Raw genomic sequence first — 22,255 nt, 5'->3', positions numbered from 1 at the left:
TTAACCACTGCGCCACCAGGGAAGTCCCCAGCAGATAGTTTGAAATGATTCTGTTTACCTTTGCACTCAATTCAGTGCTGGCACCATCTTTTAAAAAATTTTTATTTTGTATTGGAGTATAGTGGATTTACAATGTTGTGTTAGTCTCAGGTGTACAACAAAATGATTCACTTATATATATACATATATCTATTCTTTTTCAAATTCTTTTCCATTTAGATTACTACAGAATATTGAGTAGAGTTCCCTTTGCTCTACAGTGGTCCTTGTTGGTTACCTATTTTAAATATAGTGGAAGGTATATGTCAATCCTGAACACTCCCAGTTTATCACCCCCCCTTTCTCTTTGGTAACCATAAGTTTTCTAAGTCTGTGAGTCTGTTTCTGTTTTGTAAATAAGTTCATTTGTATCATTATCTTTAGCTTTCGTATATAAGCAATATCATATACTTGTCTTTCTCTGACTTACTTTACTTAATATGATAATCTCTAGTTGCATCCATGTTGCTGTAAATGGCATTATTTTGTTCTTTTTTATGGCTGAGTAATATTCCATTCTGTGTGTGTGTGTGTGTGTGTGTGTGTGTGTGTGTGTGTGTGTGTGTGTATATATATATATACACCACATCTTCTTTATCCATTCCTCTGTTGATGGACATTTAGGTTGCTTCCATGTCTTGGCTATCGCCAGTAGTGCCGCAATGAACATTGGGGTGCATATATCTTTTCGAATTATGGCTTTCTCTGGATATATGCCCAGGATGGATGCTGGATCATATTGTAGTTCTATTTTTAGTTTTTAAGGAACCTCCATACTGTTCTCCACAGTGGTTTTACCAATTTACCTTCCCACCAATAGTGTAGGAGGGTTCTCTTATCTCCACACCCCCTCCAGCATTTATTGTTTGTAGTCTTTTTGACGATGGCCATTCAGACTGTTGTGAGGTGGTACCTCTTTGTAGTTTTAATTTGAATTTCTCTAATAATTAGTGACATTGAGCATCTTTTCATGTGCCTCTTTGCCATCTGTATGTCTGCTTTGGAGAAAGGTCTATTTAGGTCTTCTCCCCATTTTTTTATTGGGTTGTTTGTTTTTTTAATATTGAACTGCATGAGCTGTGTGTATATTTTGGAGATTAATCCCTTGTCGGTCGCTTCATTTGCAAATATTTTCTCCCATTCTTAGGGTTGTCTTTTCGTTTTGTTTATAGATTCCTTTGCTGTGCAAAAGCTTTTGAGTTTAATTAGGTCCCATTTGTTTATTTTTGTGTTTATTTCCATTACTGTAGGAGATGGATCAAAAAAGATATTGATGTGATTTATTGTTGCTGCCCACTGGCTTTCTCTAGTTGTGGTCAGTGAGATTGTTTCCTTAATTTCTTTTTCTGATCTTTCAGTGTTAGTGATAGAAGTACAACAGATTTCTGTGTGTTAATTTTGTATCCTGCAGCTTTACTGAATTCATTGATGAGCTCTACCAGTTTTCTGGTAGCATCTTTAGGATTCTCTATGTATAGCATCATGTCATCTGCAAACAGTGACAGTTTTACTTCTTCCTTTCCAGTTTGGATTCCTTTTATTTCTTTTTCTTCTCTGATTCCTGTGGCTAGGACTTCCAAAACTTTGTTGAATAGAAGTGGCGAGAGTGGACATCCTTATCTTGTTCCTGATCTTACAGAAGTGCTTTCAGCTTTTCATCATTGAGAATGATGTTAGCTGTGGTTTTGTCATATGTGGCCTTTATTATGTCGAGCTAGGTTCCCTCTATACCCACTTTCTGGAGGGTTTTTTTTTTTTTATTGTAAATGGGTGTTGAATTTTGTCAAAAGCTTTTTCTGCATCTATTGAGATGATCATATCATTTTTATTTTTCAGTTTGTTAATATGGTCTATCACATTGATTCATTTGCATATATTGAAGAATCCTTGCATCCCTAGGATAAATCCCACTTGTTCATGGTGTATGATCCTTTTAATGTATTGTTGGATTTGGCTTGCTAGTATTTTGAGGATTTTTTAGTCTGTGTTCATTAGTGATATTGATCTGTAATTTCCTTTTTGTGTGGTAGCTTTTGTTTTGGTATCAGGGTGATGCTGGCCTCATAGAATGAGCCTGGGCATGTTCCTTCCTCTACAATTTTTTGGAAGGGTTTCAGAAAGATAGGTGTTAACTCTTCTCTAAATGTTTGATAGAATTCACCTGTGAAGCCATCTGGTCCTGGACTTTTGTTTGTTGGAAGTTTTAAAATCACAGTTTTGGTTTCAGTACTTGTAATTTGTCTGTTCCTATTTTGTACTTCTTCCTGTTTCAGTCTTGGAAGGTTTTGCTTTTCTAAGAATTTTCCATTTCTTCTTGGTTGTCCATTTTGTTGGCGTAGAGTTGCTTGTAGTAGTCTCTCATGATCCTTTGTATTTCTGTGGTGCCTGTTGTAACTTCTCCTTTATGATTTCCTTTTTTTCTTTCTTTTTTTTTGTTTTGGCTGCTTTGGGTCTTTGTTGCTGCCCACTGGCTTTCTCTAGTTGTGGCAAGCGGGGGCTACTCTTTGTTGTGGTGTGTGGGTTTCTCATTGTGGTGGCTTCTCTTGTTGCATAGTATGGGCTCTAGGAACGCGGGCTTCAGTAGTTGCAGCATTCGGGCTCAGTAGTTGTGGCATGTGGGCCCTGGAGCATGCAGGCGTCAGTTGTTGTGGAGTGTGGGCTCAGTAGTTGTGGCTCATGGGCTCTAGGGTGCATGGGCTTCAGTAGTTGTGGCACACGGGCTCAGTAGTTGTGGCTCATGGGCTCTAGAGCGCAGGCTCAGTAGTTGTGATGCATGGGCTTAGTTGCTCTGCGGCATGTGGGATCTTCCTGGATCAGGGATCGAACCCTTGTTCCCTGCATTGGCAGGTGGATTCTTAACCATGGTGCCACCAGGGAAATCCCTCCTTTTTCATTTCTAATTTTATTGAATTGAGCCCTCTCTCTTTTTTTTTTTTTCTTGATGAGTCTGGCTAAAGGTTTATCAATTTTATTTATCTTTTCAAAGAACGGGCTTTTAGGGCTTCCCTGGTGGCGCAGTGGTTGAGAGTTCGCCTGCCGATGCAGAGAACGAGGGTTCGTGCCCCGGTCTGGGAAGATCCCACATGCCGTGGAGTGGCTGGGCCCGTGAGCCATGGCCACTGAGCCTGCGCGTCCGGAGCCTGTGCTCCGCAACAGGAGAGGCCACAACAGTGAGAGGCCCACGTACCACAAAAAAAAAAAAAAAAAAAGGAACGGGCTTTTAGTTTCATTGATCTTTTGTATTGTTTTCTTTGTCTCTATTTCATTTATTTATGCTTTGATCTTTCTGATTTCTTTCCTTCTACTAACTTTGGGTTTTGTTTGTTCTTCTTTGTGTAGTTGCTTTAGGTGTAAGTTTAGGTTGTTTATTTTTAATTTTTCTTGTTTCCTGAGGTAAGATTGTATTGCTATAAACTTCCCTCTTAGGACTACTTTTGCTGCATCCCATCCATTTTGGATTGATGTGCTTTCGTTGTCATTTGTCTCTAGGTATTTTTTGATTTCCTCTTTGATTTCTTCAGTGATACATTGGTTGTTCAGTAACATTGTTTAGCCTCCATGTGTTTGTATTTTTCACAGTTTTTTTCCTGTAATTGATATCTAGTCTCATAGTGTTATGGTCAAAAAAGAGCTTGATGTGATTTCAGTTATCTTAAATTTACCGAAGCTTGATTTGTGGCCCAAGATGTGATCTATCCTGGAGAATGTTCCATTTGTACTTGAGAAGAAAGTGTATACTGCTGATTTTGGATGGAATGCTCTATAAATATCAGTTAAGTCCATCTGGTGTTATGTGTCATTTAAGGCCTGTTTCCTTATTGATCTTGTGTCTGGATGATCTGTCCATTGGTGTAAGTGATAAAGTCCCTCACTTTAACACCTGTTGATTTCTCCTTTTATGGTTGTTAGCATTTGGCTTATGTATTGACATGCTCCTATGTTGGGTTCATATATATTTACAATTGTTATATCTTCTTCTTGGATCGATCCCTTGATCATTATGTAGTGTCCTTCTTTGTGTCTTGTAATAGTCTTTATTTTAAAGTCTGTTTTGTCTGATATGAGAATTGCTGCTCCAGCTTTCTTTTGATTTCCATTTGCATGGAGTATCTTTTTCCATCCCCTCACTTTCTGTCTGTATGTGTCCCTATGTCTGAAGTGGGTCTCTTGTAGACAGCATGTATATGGGCTTGTTTTTGTATCCATTCAGCAAGCCTGTGTCTTTTGGTTGGAGCATTTAATCCATTAACATTTAAGGTAATTATTGATATGTATGTTCCTATGACCATTTTCTTAATTGTTTTGGGTTTGTTATTGTAGGTCTTTTCCTTCTCTTGTGTTTCCTGCCTAGAGAAGTTCCTCTAGCATTTGTTGTAAAGCTGGTTTGGTGGTGCTGAATTCTCTTAGCTTTTGCTTGTCTGTAAAGCTTTTGATTTCTCCATCAAATCTGAATGAGAGCTTTGCTGGGTAGAGTCTTCTTGGTTGTAGTTTCTTCCCTTTCATCACTTTAAGTATATCGTACCACTCCCTTCTTGCCTGCAGAGTTTGTGCTGAAAAATCAGCTGATAACCTTATGGGAATTCCCTTGTATGTTATTTGTTGCTTTTCCCTTGTTTCTTTTAATATTTTCTCTTTGTCTTTAATTTTTGTCAGTTTTATTACTATGTATCTCTCTCTGTTTTTTTATTTTTTTTACCAGCACTAAGTCAAGTTCTTTACTTCCCAGAAGTGATGGCTAAAGGGAGGGGAGGGTGATAAGAGGAAGACAGAAAGAATCAGAAAGAGGGAGGAGATGGGAAGAGAGGGGACAGTAGACCACTGTTCTGTGAAGTCTCAGGAGGCAAGTGCTCAAGGTAAAAAAGAGTCCTGGAAAATCATCCACAGCTGTGGGAAGCATCTCGGTTTCTTTCTGTATATAAGTCCTTGGGGGGAAGGCTGCTGTGCTGCTGCATTACATAGTTATGTACATTGCAGAGAGACCCAGGCCTTGGCCAGGTAGGGAGGGGGGATCATTTCATCAGGTGCCGAGTTTTATCATCATCTCTGCACTGGTGGGGCTTTGTAATTTTTCACCTCTGCCATGTACTTGGCCCATGCATCACCTTTACTTGTTAATACCTCATTCTCCATCTTCTTCTTGGCTGCTATTCCTGTCTTCAGGGCTAGTTTGTTCCCACCTCTGCACTTGCCCATGATGCTGAGCGTGGGGCCTGGGCTGCCCTTCCTCTTCAGATCCCCAGGACCTGTGGTCGCGGCAGTGGCCGGCTGGTTGGGTCACTGTGAGCCTGGGGGTGGCTCCTCCTGCCACTGCTGCTGCTCCTCTCCATCTTTCACTTGAACAGCTCCAGGAAGCTGCTGCTGTTGGTGAACAAGTTCACACTGTCCGACACTGGGCTCAAACCTCTGCCCGACACTTCATCATCCCCGCTCTCGGGTGACGTCCTGGGCCCTGACTCAGCCCATCGGCTCTCGCTGCCACCACTGCCTGCGGGGCCTGGTGCCTCCTGGCCTGGAGGCTCCACCCGTCTCCCTTGGGCAGCTATTTTTTCACCAGGTGCCGTGCAAAGGACTCTGGGGAGGCCACTCCGGCCCTGCGCTTGGAACCCGACTTGCCTCGTCCTGGGCAATGCATCTGATTACTTTGTGTCTTGGCATTTTCCTTCCTGGGTTTATGTTGCCTGGGATCCTGCGCTTCCTGGACTTGGACTGTTTTCTTTCCCATGTTATGGAAATTTGCAGCCATTATTTCTTCAAATATTTTCTTAGGCCCTTTCTCTCTCTCTTCTTCTGAGACCCCAATAATGGGAGTGTTGGTGCATTTAATGTTGTCCCAGAAGTCTCTTAGATTGTCTTCATTTCTTTTCTGTTTTTTAAAAAAAATATTTATTTATTTATTTGGCTGTGCTGGGTCTTAGCTGCTGCATGTGGGATCTTCATTGCTGTGTGCAAGGTCTTTTTAGTTGCTGCAAGCAGGATCTAGTTCCCTGACCAGGGATTGAACCCAGGCCCTCTGCATTGGGAGTGTGGAGTCTACCACTGGACCATGAGGGAAGTCCCTGTCTTCATTTCTTTTCATTCTTTTTTCTTTATTCTGTTCTGCAGCAGTGATTTCCACCATTCTGTCTTCCAGCTTACTTATCCATTCTTCTGCCTCATTTATTCTGCTATTGATTCCTTCTAGTGTATTTTTCATTTCAGTTATTGTATTATTCATCTCTGTTTGTTCACTAGATCTTCTAGCTCTTTTTTAAACATTTCTTGTATCTTCTTGGTTGGTACCTCCATTCTTTTTCCAAGATCTTGGATCATCTTTACTATCATTACTCTGAATTCTTTTTCGGGTAGATTGCAGCTGTTCCTCTGGGGTTTTATCTTTTTCCTTCACCTGGGACATATTCCTCTGCCATCTCATTTTGTCTAACTTTCTGTGATTGAGGTTTCTGTTCCACAGTCTGCAGGGTTGTAGTTCTTCTTGCTTCTGCTGTCTGACCCCTGGTGGATAAGGCTGGTCTAAGAGGCTTCTGCAGGCTTTCTGATGGGAGGGACTGGTTCCTGCCCACTGGTGGGTGGAACTGGGTCTTGTCTCTCAGGTGGGCAGGGCTGTTTCAAGGGGTGTGTTTAGTGGGCACCTGTGGGCTCAGGAAGACTTTAGGCAGCCTGTCTGCTGATGGGTGGGGCTGTGTTCCTCCCCTGTTGGTTGGTTGGCCTGAGGCATCCCAGTAGGCTGTTGGGTGGGGCTAGGTCTTGGTGAGAAAATGGCCACCTCCAGGAGGGCTCACGCCAGTGCTTCCCAGAACTACTGCCAACCAGTGCCTTTGTGCCTGCAGTGAGTCATAACTGCCCCCCACCTCTGCAGGAGACCATCCAATACCAGCAGGTAGATCCAGCCTAGGCTCCTATGAGGTCCCTGCTTTTCCCCTGGGTCCTGGTGCACACAAGATGTTGTGTGCACCCTCCAAGAGTGGAGTTGCTGTTTTCCCCAGTCATGTGGAATTCCTGCGATTAAACCCCTCTGGCCTTCAAAGCTAGATGCTCTGGGGGCTCCTCCTCCCAATGCCAGACCCCCAGGCTGGGGAGCCTGATGTGAGGCTCAGAACTTTCACTCCTTTGGGAGAACCTCTGCAATATAATTATTTTCCAGTTTGTGGATCGCCCACCCAGGAGGTGTGAGATTTGATTTTATCGCAGTTATGCCTCCCTTACTGTCTTGTTGTGGCTTCTTCTTTGTCTTTTGATGTAGGATATCTTTTTTGGTAGGTTCCAGTGGTTTTTTTGTCGATGGTTGTTCAGCAGTTTAGTTGTGATTTTGGTGTTTTCATGAGAGGAGGTGTGCTCATGTCCTTCTCTGACACCATTATTTTTATTTTTATTTTTTTAGCATCTTTAATGGAGTATAATTGCTTTACAGTGTTGTGTTAGTTTCTGCTTTATAACAAAGTGAATCAGCTATATGCATATGCATATCCCCATATCCCCTCCAACTTGCATCTCCCTCCACCCTCCTTATCCACCCCCCTAGGTGGTTGCAAAGCACTGAGCTGATCTCCCTGTGCCATGCAACTGCTTCCCACTAGCTATCTGTTTTACATTTGGTAGTGTATATATGTCAATGCTACTCTTTCACTTCATCCCAGCTTACCCTTCCCCCTCCCTGTGTCCTCAAGTCCATTCTCTGTCTGTGTCTTTATTCCTGTCTTGACCCTAGGTTCATCAGAACCATTTTTTTAAAAAAATTCCATATATATGTGTTAGCATATGGTATTTGTTTTTCTTTTTCTGACTTACTTCACTCTGTATGACAGACTCTAGGTCCATCCACCTCACTACAGATAACTCAGTTTCGTTTCTTTTTATGGCTGAGTAATATGCCATTGTATATATGTGCCACATCTTCTTTATCCATTCATCTGTTGATGGACACTTAGGTTGCTTCCATGTCCTGGCTATTGTAAATAGTGCTGCAATGAACATTGGTACATGACTCTTTGTTATTTATTTATTTATCTATCTATCTATCTATCTTTATTGGAGTATAATTGCTTTACAGTGGTTTATTAGTTTCTGCTTTGTAACAAAGTGAATCAGTTATACATATATCCCCATATCTCTTCTCTCTTGCGTCTCCCTCCCTCCCACCCTCCCTATCCCACCCCTCTAGGTGGTCACAAAGCACTGAGCTGATCTCCCTGTGCTATGCGGCTGCTTCCTACTAGCTATTAGTTTTACATTTGGTAGTGTATATATAAGTCCATGCCACTCTCTCTCTCACTTTGTCCCAGCTTACCCTTCCCCCTCCCCATGTCCTCAGGTCCATTCTCTAGTAGGTCTGCGTCTTTATTCCTGTCTTGCCCCTAGGTTCTTCATGACCTTTTTTTTTTTTTTTAGATTCCATATGTATGTGTTAGCCTACGGTATTTGTTTTTCTCTTTCTGACTTACTTCACTCTGTATGACAGACTCTAGGTCCATCCACCTCACTACAAATAACTCAATTTCAATTCTTTTTATGGCTGAGTAATATTCCATTGTATATATGTGCCACATCTTCTTTATCCATTCATCTATTGATGGACACTTAGGTTGCTTCCATCTCCTGGCTATTGTAAATAGTGCTGCAATGAACATTGTGGTACATGACTCTTTTTGAATTACGGTTTTCTCAGGGTATATGCCCAGGAATGGGATTGCTGGGTCGTATGGTAGTTCTATTTTTAGTTTTTTAAGGAACCTCCATACTGTTCTCCATAGTGGCTGTACCAATTTACATTCCCACCAACAGTGCAAGAGGGTTCCATTTTCTCCACACCATCTCCAGCATTTATTGTTTGTAGATTTTTTGATGATGGCCATTCTGACCAGTGACACCATTATTTTTAATAGATTTTGTGCCTAACAATTTAAAGACCCCTGGCCACATGTACTTGGAGAACAAGAGTTTCCTGAATCTTGGTCTTTTGCTTATTCTCTTATTTCTTTGTTTCTTAAAGGCAGCCTTTAAGTAGTCAAAATAAACTAGGTGAAGGCATCTCGGGGTCTGGGGGTATCAGTGTCAATCAGCACCTTTTCCTGCTCTTCTCTTGGTGTTAGTGTTGGTGGTATTTTTAGGCTGACTAGTAAACTTCAGGCTTAATATTTTTTTAATGAAAAAATTTGTTGTGGAAATATAGAAGTATATAACAAACACTAATAAACCACCCCCCAACTCCTGGCTTAAAAAAGATCTATTTTTTTAAAACCAAGATATAGGAACCATCTTTTTCTGCCTTCACCGCCCAGGATTTTGTTACTAAAATGGGATTCTTGTTCCCAAGGAGTTTATGTGAGAATTAAATGAGGGCATATAAACAAAGCATGGCACATGGCAGGTTCTCAAAAATTGTAGCTATTAGTGTGAACACTTCCATAATTATTGCTATTCTGACTAGCCCCCAATAGAGCCTGTTTACAGAAGCTGGGAAAGGTCAGAGCTGTGGGAAGGTAAGGGGTAACTTAGCATTTGGTGGTGGGGTGGGAGAGGCAGTTTCAGAAGAGAAATTAAGTGAAGCCCTTGGGGTTTCTGATGCTGACGTCTTGGAGCCCTTGTTTCGTTCGTCTGTGGAGGGGAGACAGGCAGCCGTGTGGTCTGCATCGTGAACCCCACCATGGAAGGACTCACTACCTTCAGTGAGTCAGAGAGGCTCTGGTTCCTGCATGTGGCAGCAGCCTGGCTTCCCCCCAAGTGAGAGTGGACCCAGGCATGTGCTGTGCCTCAGAAAAGTCTGGAAAGCACGTAGGCTGTTCTCTCAGAATGTTTCGTTTGTCACAGGAGATGCTTGTTCAGTTCTTGAATCAAGATGTAAGAAGCTCTTGAGCAATATCAGTAACATATTAATGGGCCCTGTCTCTCGTCATATTCTTTTTGGGAAGAGCAACAGTGAAGCTCTCAAGGCCCCACCGAATCCACTCTTTTTAAAAGATGTCTTTCCTGAGACCCCCAGGCCATACCCATCTCTGTGATGTCTGAAAGTCAGTCAGTTTACTGCTGCTTTAAAAATTTTTCCCCTAGATTATTCTGTCTCCTGGTTTGGGTTTTAGTTCTTAGGATTGGGAGCTTCTAAAAGGCTGCTTGACCTTCTATTGTTTTTATTTGAGCTGAACCCCTCCTGTGGGAGAGAGGGCATTCTGAGCATTCTTTCCAATATTCGATCCCAGGAGTAGTTTTTGTCTTTTTACAGAAATCATCCTGTCCTACGAGCTTTATTGTGAAAGGCTACTTCAGATCTTTTTGGAACTAGGTAGGATTTAAGTCATAAGGAGAGACATTCACGTACTATTTTCTTCTAAGGTTGATAGACATTATTTCGTCAAATCCAAGATTTCATCCATCGTAAGAAGCACCACTATTTTATGTACCACTAAGAAAGAACACTGCCAACTAAACCATGTCATTTGAAAAACATCCTGATTTCAGAGATGTGAAAAACATGTGTGTTTTAAAATTGACAAGATGTGATGTATTGATACAAAACTGTGTTGGCTGGACTGAGTCAGGAATTAGAGTTCAGGCGAGCAGATGTTTATTCCACCAGGGCTTTCACATCATGTCTGACGCCCATCACTGAGCTGCTCGTCTCTATACCCGCTTTGCTGCCCGACTCCCTCTGAGGTGCCGGTTGCTGCAGCATTAAGTCCAGTTATCTCAGCCAGAAATCTGAGCATCAGGCGGGGCTCATTCCCTCCTTTCCCTCCCATACCTAGTCTCCCGCTAGTTGATTCTGCCTCTTGAATATCTGTCCTGCCTGTTCCCAGTGTCCCAGCCTCACAACCAGTGCCCTGGTGCCGGTTTCCACCGTCTCTCACCTGGATGTCCCAGGAGTCTCCCGGCTGGTCCCTCTGCACTCACTTGATTCTCTGCACGGCAGCCCGTCGGGTGGTGTCCCTGCCTGGCATGTGCCCTTCTGTGCTCTTCACTGCCCTGGGATGACATCCACGCCCTCCTCCCCTCACACACTCCAGGCCAGTCGCCTGAACGTATTTCAATCGCGGGCGTCGACGCCCCAGGCTCTCTCTCACCTCCTAGCCCTGTCTGAAGGCTCCGTCACTCCCATCCGCACAGGCACACAGAGTCCACACGCAGACTCCGTCCCTCTGCTTCACCTGCCCAGCAACTCAGATGTGCTGTCATTTCCTTCAGCAGCCATGTCACGCCACGGTTTCCCTACGGGGGCACCAACCCCGTTGTGGGGTAACGCTTGTCATAACTGCCCGATTCCGTGTCTGTGTCCCTCCTGGAACATCCTCTTTTGCTCACCTTTGCACCCACATGGTGCCTGCAGTACAGTCAGCACCATTGGGTTGGAAGAATACTTGGTTCATCTTCATTTTGCATCTGAGATGCAGAGGATAATTAATTTGCCTGGACTCGAGATGGAAGCCCAGGTCCACAAAACACGTGATTTTTCCATCCAGCTGTGATGCACAGAGCTTGAAAGGCAAAACCTGGCCCACAGGCTCCCGCGTGAGCTCAACTCCCTGCATCAGCCTCATTCGCATTTATCATCTCTCAGACCTGCTGCATCTGCAGGTGGCAGTGAATTAGTTACTCCATCTGAAAGGCTGAAAGGCTGTAATGGCTTAGTCCTTTTCTCCTTTCTCTCCCTGGTTTTGAGTGAGTGAGATAAGGGATTGAATAGACGGCGGTGTGCACAGAGGTGAGGGTGACCCCGTCACTTTGCTAATAATGTGTGGTTAGCGTTGTGCCCTGATTTTGATTTTTTTCAGGCAGTTTACAGTCCTGAAGTCACAGCCCTGTGACACAGAGCAGGGTTTTCCTCACCATGTGGAAGTGGAGCCCCAGGGCAGAGCAGCTCAAGTTTCTAGAGACTTCCTGGCCCTGGCTCCAGCTCCAGGTCGATCATCTCTGGTGGGTGTGTGGGAAGTTCCTTTTATGGTTGAAACGGAGACTTTGTTGGCGGGAAGGAGCCAGCCGGTGGTGGCTGCTTGGGTTTCCCAGAGGATCTGCTGCTAGTCTCTGGGGAGCTTTCCCAGGAGGGTTGAGTAGAGAGGCTGCTTGTTCATTCTCGAGCACACGTGAAGCACCTTCTGTGTACAGGGCCCAGAGGAAGTCAAGGAGGGAGATGGAAGATGGAAAGACATAGGGCTTCGGGGTTGGATAGGCCCAGCTGCATTCTCCCTCTGGCCCTGGTCAGCTGTGTGCCTTTGGGTCACTGGCTTACGAGCTCTCTTTGCTTCTGTCCCTCTGTAAGATAAAGGTAACAGTAACTTCATGGACCAGTTAGAGTGTCTTTAGTTGTAAAGAAAATCTGTTATTACCTCACATAAGAAAACATCCCCAGGTAGGGTGGGTCACCTTCACCTGAGGTTCCCGGTGGCTGGTTAATCCAGTGGCCCCGTGGAACCCCTTTGTGGTAGTCTCCATGCATTTCTTGTCCCAGCTGCCCAGTTCACCTTTTGGTGCCCAAATGACTGCATTGCAGATGAAGCCAAGAGGCAGAAAAGTAGTCTGTTCCTTGTGCTTCTCTTTAAGAGAGAGAAAGAGCCTCCCAGGAACCCCCAGCAGACTTTTCCTCAAGTCTCAATGGCCAGAACTGCCACGGATGGCCCATCCTCCCCAATCCCTGACCAGAACAGCAGAGTTACCAGGAAGGGCCAAGACTCATCTGTGGGTCTGGGCTACCCCTTCCACGCCCTTGTACCAGGCTCCCAAACCTGAACAAAATCGGGGGAGGCAGCTAGTGGTTCATCACACTCAGGGGGTGTCAGAGCCCTCCAGGCCGCCGGTTCTCAGTGCGGTGCCTCTGCAGGAACAAAACGGACGTGGTGGAAGTGCTCCCCCTCCCCTGCCCACTCTGGGAGCGTACAGACTCCAACGGGGCAAGGACTGTCCCCCGGGGGATAAGCAGGCAGTGGAAGAAGCAGAGGCACGTGCTTCAGGGTTTGAGGAGGTGGTCACCGAAATTAAACTCTAGTCACGGCCTTGGTGGGGTGTTTTGCCAGGTCTCTAGACTAGAGGAGGCTGGCTATCAAAAGAGAAGCAGACTGGGCTTCCCTGGTGGCGCAGTGGTTGAGAGTCCACCTGCCGATACAGGGGACGCGGGTTCGTGCCCCGGTCCGGGAGGATCCCACATGCCGCGGAGCGGCTGGGCCCGTGAGCCATGGCCGCTGAGCCTGCGCGTCCGGAGCCTGTGCTCCGCAACGGGAGAGGCCACAACAGTGAGAGGCCCGCGTACCGCAAAAAAAAAAAAAAAAAAAAAAAAAAAAAGAGAGAAGCAGACTTTGCTGCTTAATGAAGTGTCAGAAGAGCAAAGCCAAGTTTACAAGCAACGTGCGTGGACCTAACCTCCACAGCCTTTCTAATTTTTCCACTGTACAGCTGGTCTGCGAACACACTTCTCCTTTAGTGTTAGCCAATAAATCAAAACCCTTTAGGAGAAATACCGAAATTGCTAAAGCCTTAATCGTCAGTACATAGCTGCATTTCTGTGGGTTAGTAATTCTTGCTTAATACTTTTGCAGTATCAGGCCAGCCACCATCTTTGGGCTCTTTATAATGTCCCAATCTCTGTTCCTGGAGAGATGGTGGAACAAACCCCCTGCAGTCTTGCACGGTTTCTTCAGAGTGCCTTTGTACCCTAGCCTCTTGCCGTCAGTTTTTAGAGCAGTGTAGTGGAAAGATCACTGGTCTGAGAGTCAGAAGATGTGTGCCGTGGGATCCAGGCCAGTCTGTGACCTCTGAGGGCCGCAGTCTCCCTTTCTGAGCACAGACACTGGATTAGATCCAGGTGATCAGGACCACGTCCCCTCCCAGGCCTGTGCAGACGTTGCGAGTCAGTCATGGCTTCCTCGCTGCTCACTGCCTCCTTGCCTAGACCCAGTCTTAGAATCCTTTCCCAGTAGCTAGGCAGCGATCATTGATGGATCCATCAGAGGTGGTATTCAAGATGAAACTGGTTTTCTACCTCAGAACTAGTCGTCCCCTGGGGCCCTTGTAGTTTCATAATTTCTCCACGGAAGACAGGTTAAGAGCTGATTGCCCCTACTCTGTCATGACGCACATTACTTTTTGAAGAGCCTTATCAGAACTCCATTTGAAGCCCTATTCCTCTAGGACATGTTATGATCAAGGGCTATTACACAGGAGGGTCATGGCAACAGTGATCACCTTGGTCTTGCTCACTGAGAATCTCCAGCATTTAGCCCAGAACATAATAGGACCCAGTTATCTGTGGAGTGAATGAGTTTGGGATGGGGGTCTGCTCGGAAAGCATGCCCTCCCCTTGTCTCTATGGGAGGGGTCCTGGGGGCTGCATTATGTGTTGGGAAAGAAAACCGTGTCCCTCCTTTTGGATATTGTTAGAGTTTTAAAAATCTTCTCTGGGTTTCTTCTGTCTGGTTTGCATTTGGCTTTCCAAGCCTTAGAAGTAAAGAGAATGGAAATTAAAGCTTCAGACTGGGAAGGAGGCAGCTTCATTAGGGCTGGGCCTGGGGAGCTTTCAGGTACCTTAGGAGAGGAGCCTCTGTTCCCGCTGGCGTCCCTGGCCCACAGCCTGGTCCCTGGCAGCCGTGACGGGCGTGGAGCCACGCTTCCTAGTGCATCCCCACCTGTTGCCTCCGGCAGCTCCTGCCTGCTCTCCTCCCCCAGGAGCTCCTGGCCTGTATCCGGGTAGCTGTTTTCTTAGCTGCTTGGAGGGTCTGCTCCCCGGCTGAAGGCTCCCCTGAAAACTGTGGCCATATCTCTGGCCAGCCTGGAGAGGGAACTTGATTTGGCCTCCCTGCCAATAGTGGAAGGAAAGAAACATTTTCACACGGGTACAGTGTGGGTCACCACAGGTAAGCCTCGTAGCCAGCCCTTACTTTACAGATGTGCAGACTGAGGCTCAGAGATGAGAGGCAGTGACCCAGCGAGGAGGAGATGAAGCTGGGACCCACCTGCACGTTGACTGCAGGTGTCTGTGTTGCACAGAACTGCGGGCACATGGGAGGCAGGTGATCTCATGGGAACGGGGTTGGGGGGAGCAGCAGTTCCGCTGGGTGAGGAAGGGGCGCTCTTCTCCCCCATTCAGTGTGTACTCCCCTGCCCTCGCCTCCAGATGTGTTCTTTTGGGTCCAGCCCTTTGGGAGCTGGCCGCAAAACCGCAGGATTGCTTCAGGCCCTACTCTGGTTCCGGGGGGCAGGCTGAGCCTTTGGTTAGTTCTTCTTCCTGATTGGAAATTAGAGTGACATGTGCCCGTCCAAACACCTAGAGCTAGTCTCTCATTGGTTCCCCCTCTTCCCGTTCATCCTCTGGACAAATTGCAAACTGTACGAAACAGGAGGTTAAAGGTGCTGATTCTCCTAAGTTGGGAGATTGTTAGTAAAGTGGCTGGAATGGCGAACCCGAGCACCAGGAGATGAAAAATGAGGTGCGTTTTAGAAACCTTTCCTGATCACACGTGTACTATCCTCTGGGTTTCCCATGCACGCATTTCTTTAAGTTTGTAGCCAGATTTCATTGTTGTTGTCAATTTATCTTTATGACTTATTCAATATGTGTGAAACATTGTTATAATTTGCATTTCTTTGACCACTGCTGAGATTGAAAAGTCTTTCCTGTCTTCACTTTTTTTTTATTGTGATAAAATATAAAATTTGCCATTTTAACCATTCTTAGGTGTACAGTTCAGTGGCATTAAGTACATTCACACTGTCATGCAGCCATCACCACTATCCATTTCTAGAACTTTTTCATCACCCTAAACAAAAACTCTGTAGCTGTCAAGCAAGAACCCCACATACTCTCTCCCTCAGCTCCTGGTAACCTCAAATCTACTTTCTGTGGCTCTAAATTTGCCTAGTCTAGTTATTTCATGTAAGTAAAATCATCCAATATTTGTCCTTTTGTGCCTGGCTTCTTTCACTCAACATAATGGCTTCAAGGTTCGTTTGTGTTATAGCATGTGTCAGCTTTATTCCATTCTGCGGTTGAATAAGGTCCCATTGTGTGTATGGACCACGTTGGCCTATCTGTTCATCTGTTTCTGGATACGGGTTGTTTCCACCCCAGGCAGCTTTTTACGTGGAGACAGGCCCTTTCCAGCTACTTGCTTCTGTTGTGGGGATGCTTGCTGAAGTCTGGAGAACCTGCGTCTGCCCGCGGGGCGGGGTGACCACCACTGTTGGGGATGGTGGTGAGCTTTCAAGGTAACTAACCTGGGATTGTTTAAAAAGCACAGGATGAACACTGTAATTGTTCTTGTGCTGACACTAACTCTAATTTGGTTTTCTTCGTGTCCACTCCATAGACTCACAGCATGGAACAAGACCTCCAGAGGGGGCACTTCATCGTTTGCTTCTAAGCAACAAATCATCTTCCGTAGATGGAAATTTACCTTGTTCTTGAAGTTCCCCAGAGGAGCCACCTGGGAGCCCCAAGTCTCTGCTGGGTGACCTGGGCAGGCCACGCCTAACTGGCCTCAGTTTCCCCATCTGTAAAATGATGTAAAATCCCTTCTAAGAGATTACATGTCCTTCCTGGACAGACAGATTAAAAAGTACCTTTTAAATTCAAGTCCAATTTTTTCCTTGCTGTTCGTGCTTCAAGCCTGTTCCCTTCTCCTCTGTGAAAAGCACTGGTCAGCATTCCCCCCAGAGTAATCCTGTATTTATTGCCCACACCTGTGATGTCTGTGGTCCCGCAGCCTCTGGTTAAATGACAGGGTGGAGTCCCCGGTGTGGGCCGATGGACCGCAGCTGCCATGCCCGCTGGGTTTCTTTCTTGCTCCTGTTTGACAGGTGCCTCCCCCGCCCCCCGGTGTCCAGCCTTTCTCCGGAGGCTTGGCAGCTCTGAGGTGGCCTTGGGAGACTTTGGTTTCTGCCTTTCCGGATGAACTGCCCCCTCTCTCATCACTGGAAAATAAACGATGCTGGTTGTCACCTGTTTGCTCCTCAGCCGCCAGCTGTGCGAGAGGCGAAAATTCACGCTGCATCAATCTCCCCTGAGGCACGAGGCCACTCACGGGCGTTTTTCTTTTTCAGAACAATAAATCTGAAGAATCCAGTGCTGCAGCAGGTGCTGGAGAGGAAGAATGAGGTCCTGTGTGTCCTGACACAGAAGATAGTGACGACGAGGAAGTGTGTGATATCCGAGCACGTCCAGATCGAGGAGAAGTGCGGTGGCATGGTGGGGTTCCAGACCAAGACCGTGCAGGTGCGCACCCAGCGGGTGGAGGTGCCGGGTCAGAGGCCACGGAGGCCTCGGTCAGGGGCCTCTTTGGGTGGGGTCTTCATTCGTCAGGATTCTTTCTGTAGTGAGTTAACAGAAATCCAACTCAAATTGGTTTAAACAAGAAAGAATTTATTGGCTTATGTAACTGAAACATTTGGGGTGATCTAGCTTCAGCCACCTCTGGATCCAGGACTCAAGAGAAGGTTGTGGCTGCTTTCCCTGGGGTAGATTCCCTCTCATATAAGCTTGTGGGGAGGCAGCTCCTGGCTTTCTTCCCACCTCATCCCCAGTGGAAAGAGTGCTTCAGGGCTGGCACTCACTGGACCATCCCGGTCCGTGCTCACTCCTGAAGTAAACCCAAGGCCGGGGTGATAGGACACTTGGATGGGCCATGCAGGGTTGGATCAGGTGCTTTCCCAAAAGAAAATGGGTCAAATGAGCATTGGCTAGGTTGATGCACAGATGACCCCTAGAGCCCCTCAGAGCCAAGGGTCTCAAAATGATTCCTTTGCTTTAGCTGCCTTAAATCCCTAATGGATTGAGTTAGGGAAGGTAAAGATCTGTACATATGTCTTTATATACATACACAGATGCTTCTGGATTAAGTTACAGACAGTCTTACCAAGCTGATCCCTGAGCTTCAGTGGAACGGAACTGGGACAGGAGGCTGCAACCCCAGACTGTCTCCCCTCCAGCTTGCCATGGTGCCCGATATTCTTTTCTTAGAGATTTACTTCTTGGGGTAACTTTCAAATTATACTAGAGGACCCAGAAAAGTTGTATGTAGGAGGTGGAGATACAGGTCTGGGGCTGGCCTCTCCCTGGGGTGGGCAGGCCGGACAGAGTGATGAGGCCTGATGGGAGATGGCTTCCGCTGGCCCTGCCGATGTTTCTATCCACGGTGACCCCCACCAAAGGCCTGGAGCCTGCCTGGGAGTCAGGAGACCAGCTGGCATCACACTGTGACCAGGATCAAGTTGCTAAAGATGTCTCTGATCTCCAGCACTTGGGCAACGACTAGCTTCTCATCTTCGTCTGCAGGCCATGGTGGGCAAGGGTCGTATTTGTGACAGGGTTGGAAGGAGAGAGCTTTGGTGCCCGACTCGGCGTTTCCTGCCCACCCTTCTCTCATCCCTGTGCGTCTCCCCTGGTTTTATCTGACTGCACAGTGTGCCATCCACGAGGTCCAGGAGGCAGTGCTCGGGGGTCTTGCTCTCAGCTAGGTTCTCCTAGTCAGGCTCTCTTACCACTGAGGATTTTCTGAGGATTTCAGAGTTGTTTCCATAATCCTCCATGAGGGAAATGGGAAGTTACCTTGTTTACTGTCTTCTTTATTCAGCACCATAGACCTAACTTCATTGTATCCCAAACTGGGATCTCACCTTTGTGCCACCAGGTTGGCCATTGACTTTGGAATACGTGTAGGACATCATGAGGCCGAGAAGGATTAAATCCTGACCCCTGCCGGCTGGTCCCTTTTTCTGCTCCGTTCTACGGGCATTTGCCTGGCACTCTCTGTGCACAGGCGCTAGGCTGGCCACATGGGGGCAGGAGAAGCCTGGGGGAGCCTGAGCGCACAGGTGTCAGCGGCGGAGGATGGGAACATCATCAGGGACAGCAATGTGGTGCTGGAAATCCCGGCTCCCACCACCATCGCCTGCGGCGTCATCGAGCTGTACGTGAGAGCAGACGGCCAGTTCGGTGAGTGCGCCTCAGCTCAGAGCTCTCTGGAGGCGGTTGAGCCATCGCGGAGGGACACCCCATCTTCTCCTGAGGCACACACTTGTAGAGGATCCCCCTCTGCTCTGGGGATTGAGAAGAAAGAGGGATCGGAAGAGTTTGGGGATGTCTCACGACAAGTGAGACGGAGGGCCGCGGTGGGAGGGTGTTGGTGAGGAATGCCCGGATGTCGGTGTGGGGCGTGCTTCACCGACAGAGCACAGGGCGAAGAACGTGGGCTCTGCAGTCGGACGGACTGGGCGTCGGCCCCAGTGCCCGGGGTCCTGTGAGGTCGCAGGCAGCTTGCTGAAGCCGCCTGGTCCTCAGCTTCCCGTGTCTGGCAGGGGAAAGACATTCCCTCACAGGGCTGCGGTGAGGACCAAGTTAGACGAGGTGTGTGAAGTGCCTGGTACAGCGGTGGCTTGTTAAGTACTCACCTTAGCTATTAATAATACTGTCATTGTTGTGATCATCTTACCTCCCGTCCCCTGTAGGGAGTCCAAAAAGCTGCACTTGACCTTGCTGTCTGATCAGCAGTGTGTTCAAAGCCGGGAGGTCACTGCATCACTTGGAGAAAATAGGGTTTTATAGTTGGCGTGGCTTGTCTTAGATACTCCCGGCTCTTCCCTCACACTCTTCCCAGGAAAAGGTTGTGTCAAACCCAAGAAAACTGTCTGACTGCTTTTTGGGGACATGAATTAATATATGTAACACCATAAATAATTAACTTTTTTGGGCATGGTCACATTGTTGTGGTTATGTTTATGAAAAGCGTCATCTTAGTTTTTACAGATTTACAGTGAACTCTTCACAGATGAAATGGAAATATGTCTGTGGTTTGCTTCAAGCACGATGGCGGAGAGTGAGGTGTGTGTGTGGTGGGTAAAGGTGGGGGAGGTCATCACAGCCGGTCGATGCATGTGCGGAGGCTCCCTGTACTACTTACTCTCTGCATCCCTGTGCACTTTCAATTCTCCATGATGAGAACATTGTAAAAGGGCGCCACGACGGGCCATACATGTCTGTGGCTGCCTCCTGCCCTTCCCCCAGCTGTTTTCTGTCAGGTGGCGGCGACCAGGCCAGGGATGCGGGTGTCTTCCAGGAGTCAGCCTTCTGCTCACTCGGCCACGCGAGGTACCACCATTCAGCTACAACCATGGGCGCTTGGAATGCTGACTGTCCTATGGGACAGTGGACAAGCCCGCGGGTGTGCAAGGGACGTGAAGGGCAATCACCGACCCTCCCTTTTTCGTTTCGCATGTAGAGCAGCCTGTGTTTCAGGGGGGAGACAAAAAGTGAAGGTGCCAGTTGTAGGAAGTTGGTCTAGGGGTGGGCCAGGGACGCATGGGATACCAGGAATCCCAAGAATCGTGACCAGCATCCTTTAGGTCCAAGGTTCCAAATTTGTGTCATCCTGGGCATGATGATTATTCTTTCTCTTTGAAAGACTATCCATCCACTGAACAAACTGCCTATTAGATGATTAAGTTGCCCCTCCAGCTTTTGTCATCAGCGTGTGATAAGCTGTGTGACCACGTGGGTTTGTATGACTCCAGCCCAGGCTGCTGAGGCCTTGGTTATCCTGTCCAGATGGATTGGTGGTGGAGGTGTTGCTTTTGTCAGGCTCTTGGGAAGCTTGGCCCGCACCGAGGATGCCCATGAGTGCTCTGAGGACCCTTTGGTGGCTGGGGGCCAGGCTGGGGTTGCCATTCTAGGCTTTGGGGCCCCCGGGAGCCCCTCCCTGTTTCTCCGAGGAGGTGGAGGTGCTCTGCCCTGCATGCAGTTCTGTTGGGGCACCTGCCGCTCCCACAGGGGGCGTCTCTTTTCTCAGATGGGGTTGGAAAGACAAAGCCTGCCTGGCGAGGCTCTCCTGTTTGCATTTTAGTTTCAAGCCTTTTATCTTGGCTTGCTTCTGCTGTCTTGAAAAAAAACTCTTTGTGCTGCTGAGCCAGAGGTGCCTTGGGGAGTTCTCAGGGTTCCTCTGGCTCCCTTCCCACACCCTGGCCTAGGAAGCCCTCTCCTTTGCCCTCTCCTGCTGCTGCCTGCCCTGCCTGTGCAGCTTGGTGGTCAGGCCCTTGTTCGTGTGACACACAGCCTGATTCTTAAGCCAGTTCTGCTGCTTTTTCCCATCTCTGTGTCTTTTTTTTTTTCTTTTTTGGTACACGGGCCTCTCACTGTTGTGGCCTCTCGCGTTGCGGAGCATAGGCTCTGGATGCGCAGGCTCAGTGGCCATGGCTCACGGGCCCAGCCGCTCCGTGGAATGTGGGATCCTCCCAGACCAGGGCACGAACCCGTGTCCCCTGCATTGGCAGGCGGACTCCCAACCACTGCGCCACCAGGGAAGCCCCCCCATCTCTGTTTTATGTTGCTGTTCCTGCAGAGCGTTCTGATCCGGCTTCATAAACAGCCCTACAGGGGCTGGAAGGGCCCTTAAGAGGCTGCTTGATCTCTCCTCCCACCTTCTGGGTGGGAGTACAGTTGACGAGGATCCTGGCTGTCCTCTGAAACTTCGAGAGGAGGCCACTCCCTCCGTGTCCCTTGGGGGAGGCATCTGTGAGCCCGTCCTTGACGAGGGGTTCTCTCAGCCACGATCCCTCCCTTTGCCAACAGACCACCCCCCCCCGCCTTATGGCCAATCAGAAACATCATGTTATTGTCTTGAACTTTAGCCTTTGCTTTGTCGAATTAGGCATTTACCAGTGTCCTTTCAGCACGAACTTCTGATTGGGCACCTGTGGACGTGAACCTGTGCTTCCCACCCTCCTGGGTCTGTGCACTTCTCTGCAGGTCCAGAGGCCGACACCGGCACCCCTGCTTCGTTCCCATCACAGACTCTTAATTGGCTCCTCTGCTTTGAATCTTTCCCATCCTAGCATTGTAGCTGATGTGATTGTTTAAAAATACACATTTGGGGCTTCCCTGGTGGTGCAGTGGTTGAGAGTCCGCCTGCCAACGCAGGGGACACGGGTTTGTGCCCCGGTCCGGGAAGATCCCACATGCCGTGGAGCGGCTGGGCCCGTGAGCCATGGCCGCTGAGCCTGAGCGTCCGGAGCCTGTGCTCCACAACGGGAGAGGCCACAACAGTGAGAGGCCCGCGTACCGCAAAAAAAAAAAACAAAAAACAAAAAACATATTTGGTCACTTCACTCACCTGCTCAGACACCCTTCTGAGGCTCCCTTTGTCCCAAGATAAAGTCTGCCCTTCCAGGCACGTCGTGTCCAGCCTTGCTTCTCATCACCAGCGCCTCCCAACGTAGTGATCCAGCCCGGGTTAACCCACCGTCTGGGAACCCT

At 47.7% G+C, this 22,255-nt stretch overlaps 1 protein-coding gene and 1 pseudogene across 2 annotated transcripts in view; one reads left to right on the top strand and one right to left on the bottom strand.

Annotated features, from left to right (window-relative positions):
• Positions 1-22,255, top strand: part of GSDME (gasdermin E) — a gene marked incomplete at both ends in the record, with an annotated part of 60,783 nt that overhangs the window by 21,454 nt on the left and 17,074 nt on the right. The window contains 2 exons of the mRNA XM_079711113.1: positions 17,053-17,224; positions 18,823-18,943. Of these exons, the coding sequence (XP_079567239.1) occupies positions 17,053-17,224; positions 18,823-18,943 (293 nt within the window). The remainder of the gene's footprint in view (positions 1-17,052; positions 17,225-18,822; positions 18,944-22,255) is intronic.
• On the bottom strand, positions 5,049-11,564 carry LOC307057924 (telomerase RNA component interacting RNase-like; annotated as a pseudogene). Its single transcript has 2 exons — positions 11,329-11,564; positions 5,049-5,610 (listed from the first exon to the last, which is right to left on the bottom strand). The product of its transcript is annotated as a telomerase RNA component interacting RNase-like (transcript).

Source organism: Hyperoodon ampullatus (genome assembly GCF_949752795.1).
Source record: "Hyperoodon ampullatus genome assembly, chromosome: 9".
Classification (NCBI taxonomy): domain Eukaryota; kingdom Metazoa; phylum Chordata; class Mammalia; order Artiodactyla; family Ziphiidae; genus Hyperoodon; species Hyperoodon ampullatus.
The sequence above is the reverse complement of the archived record's forward strand: the minus strand, read 5'-3'. Positions and strand labels throughout refer to the sequence as shown.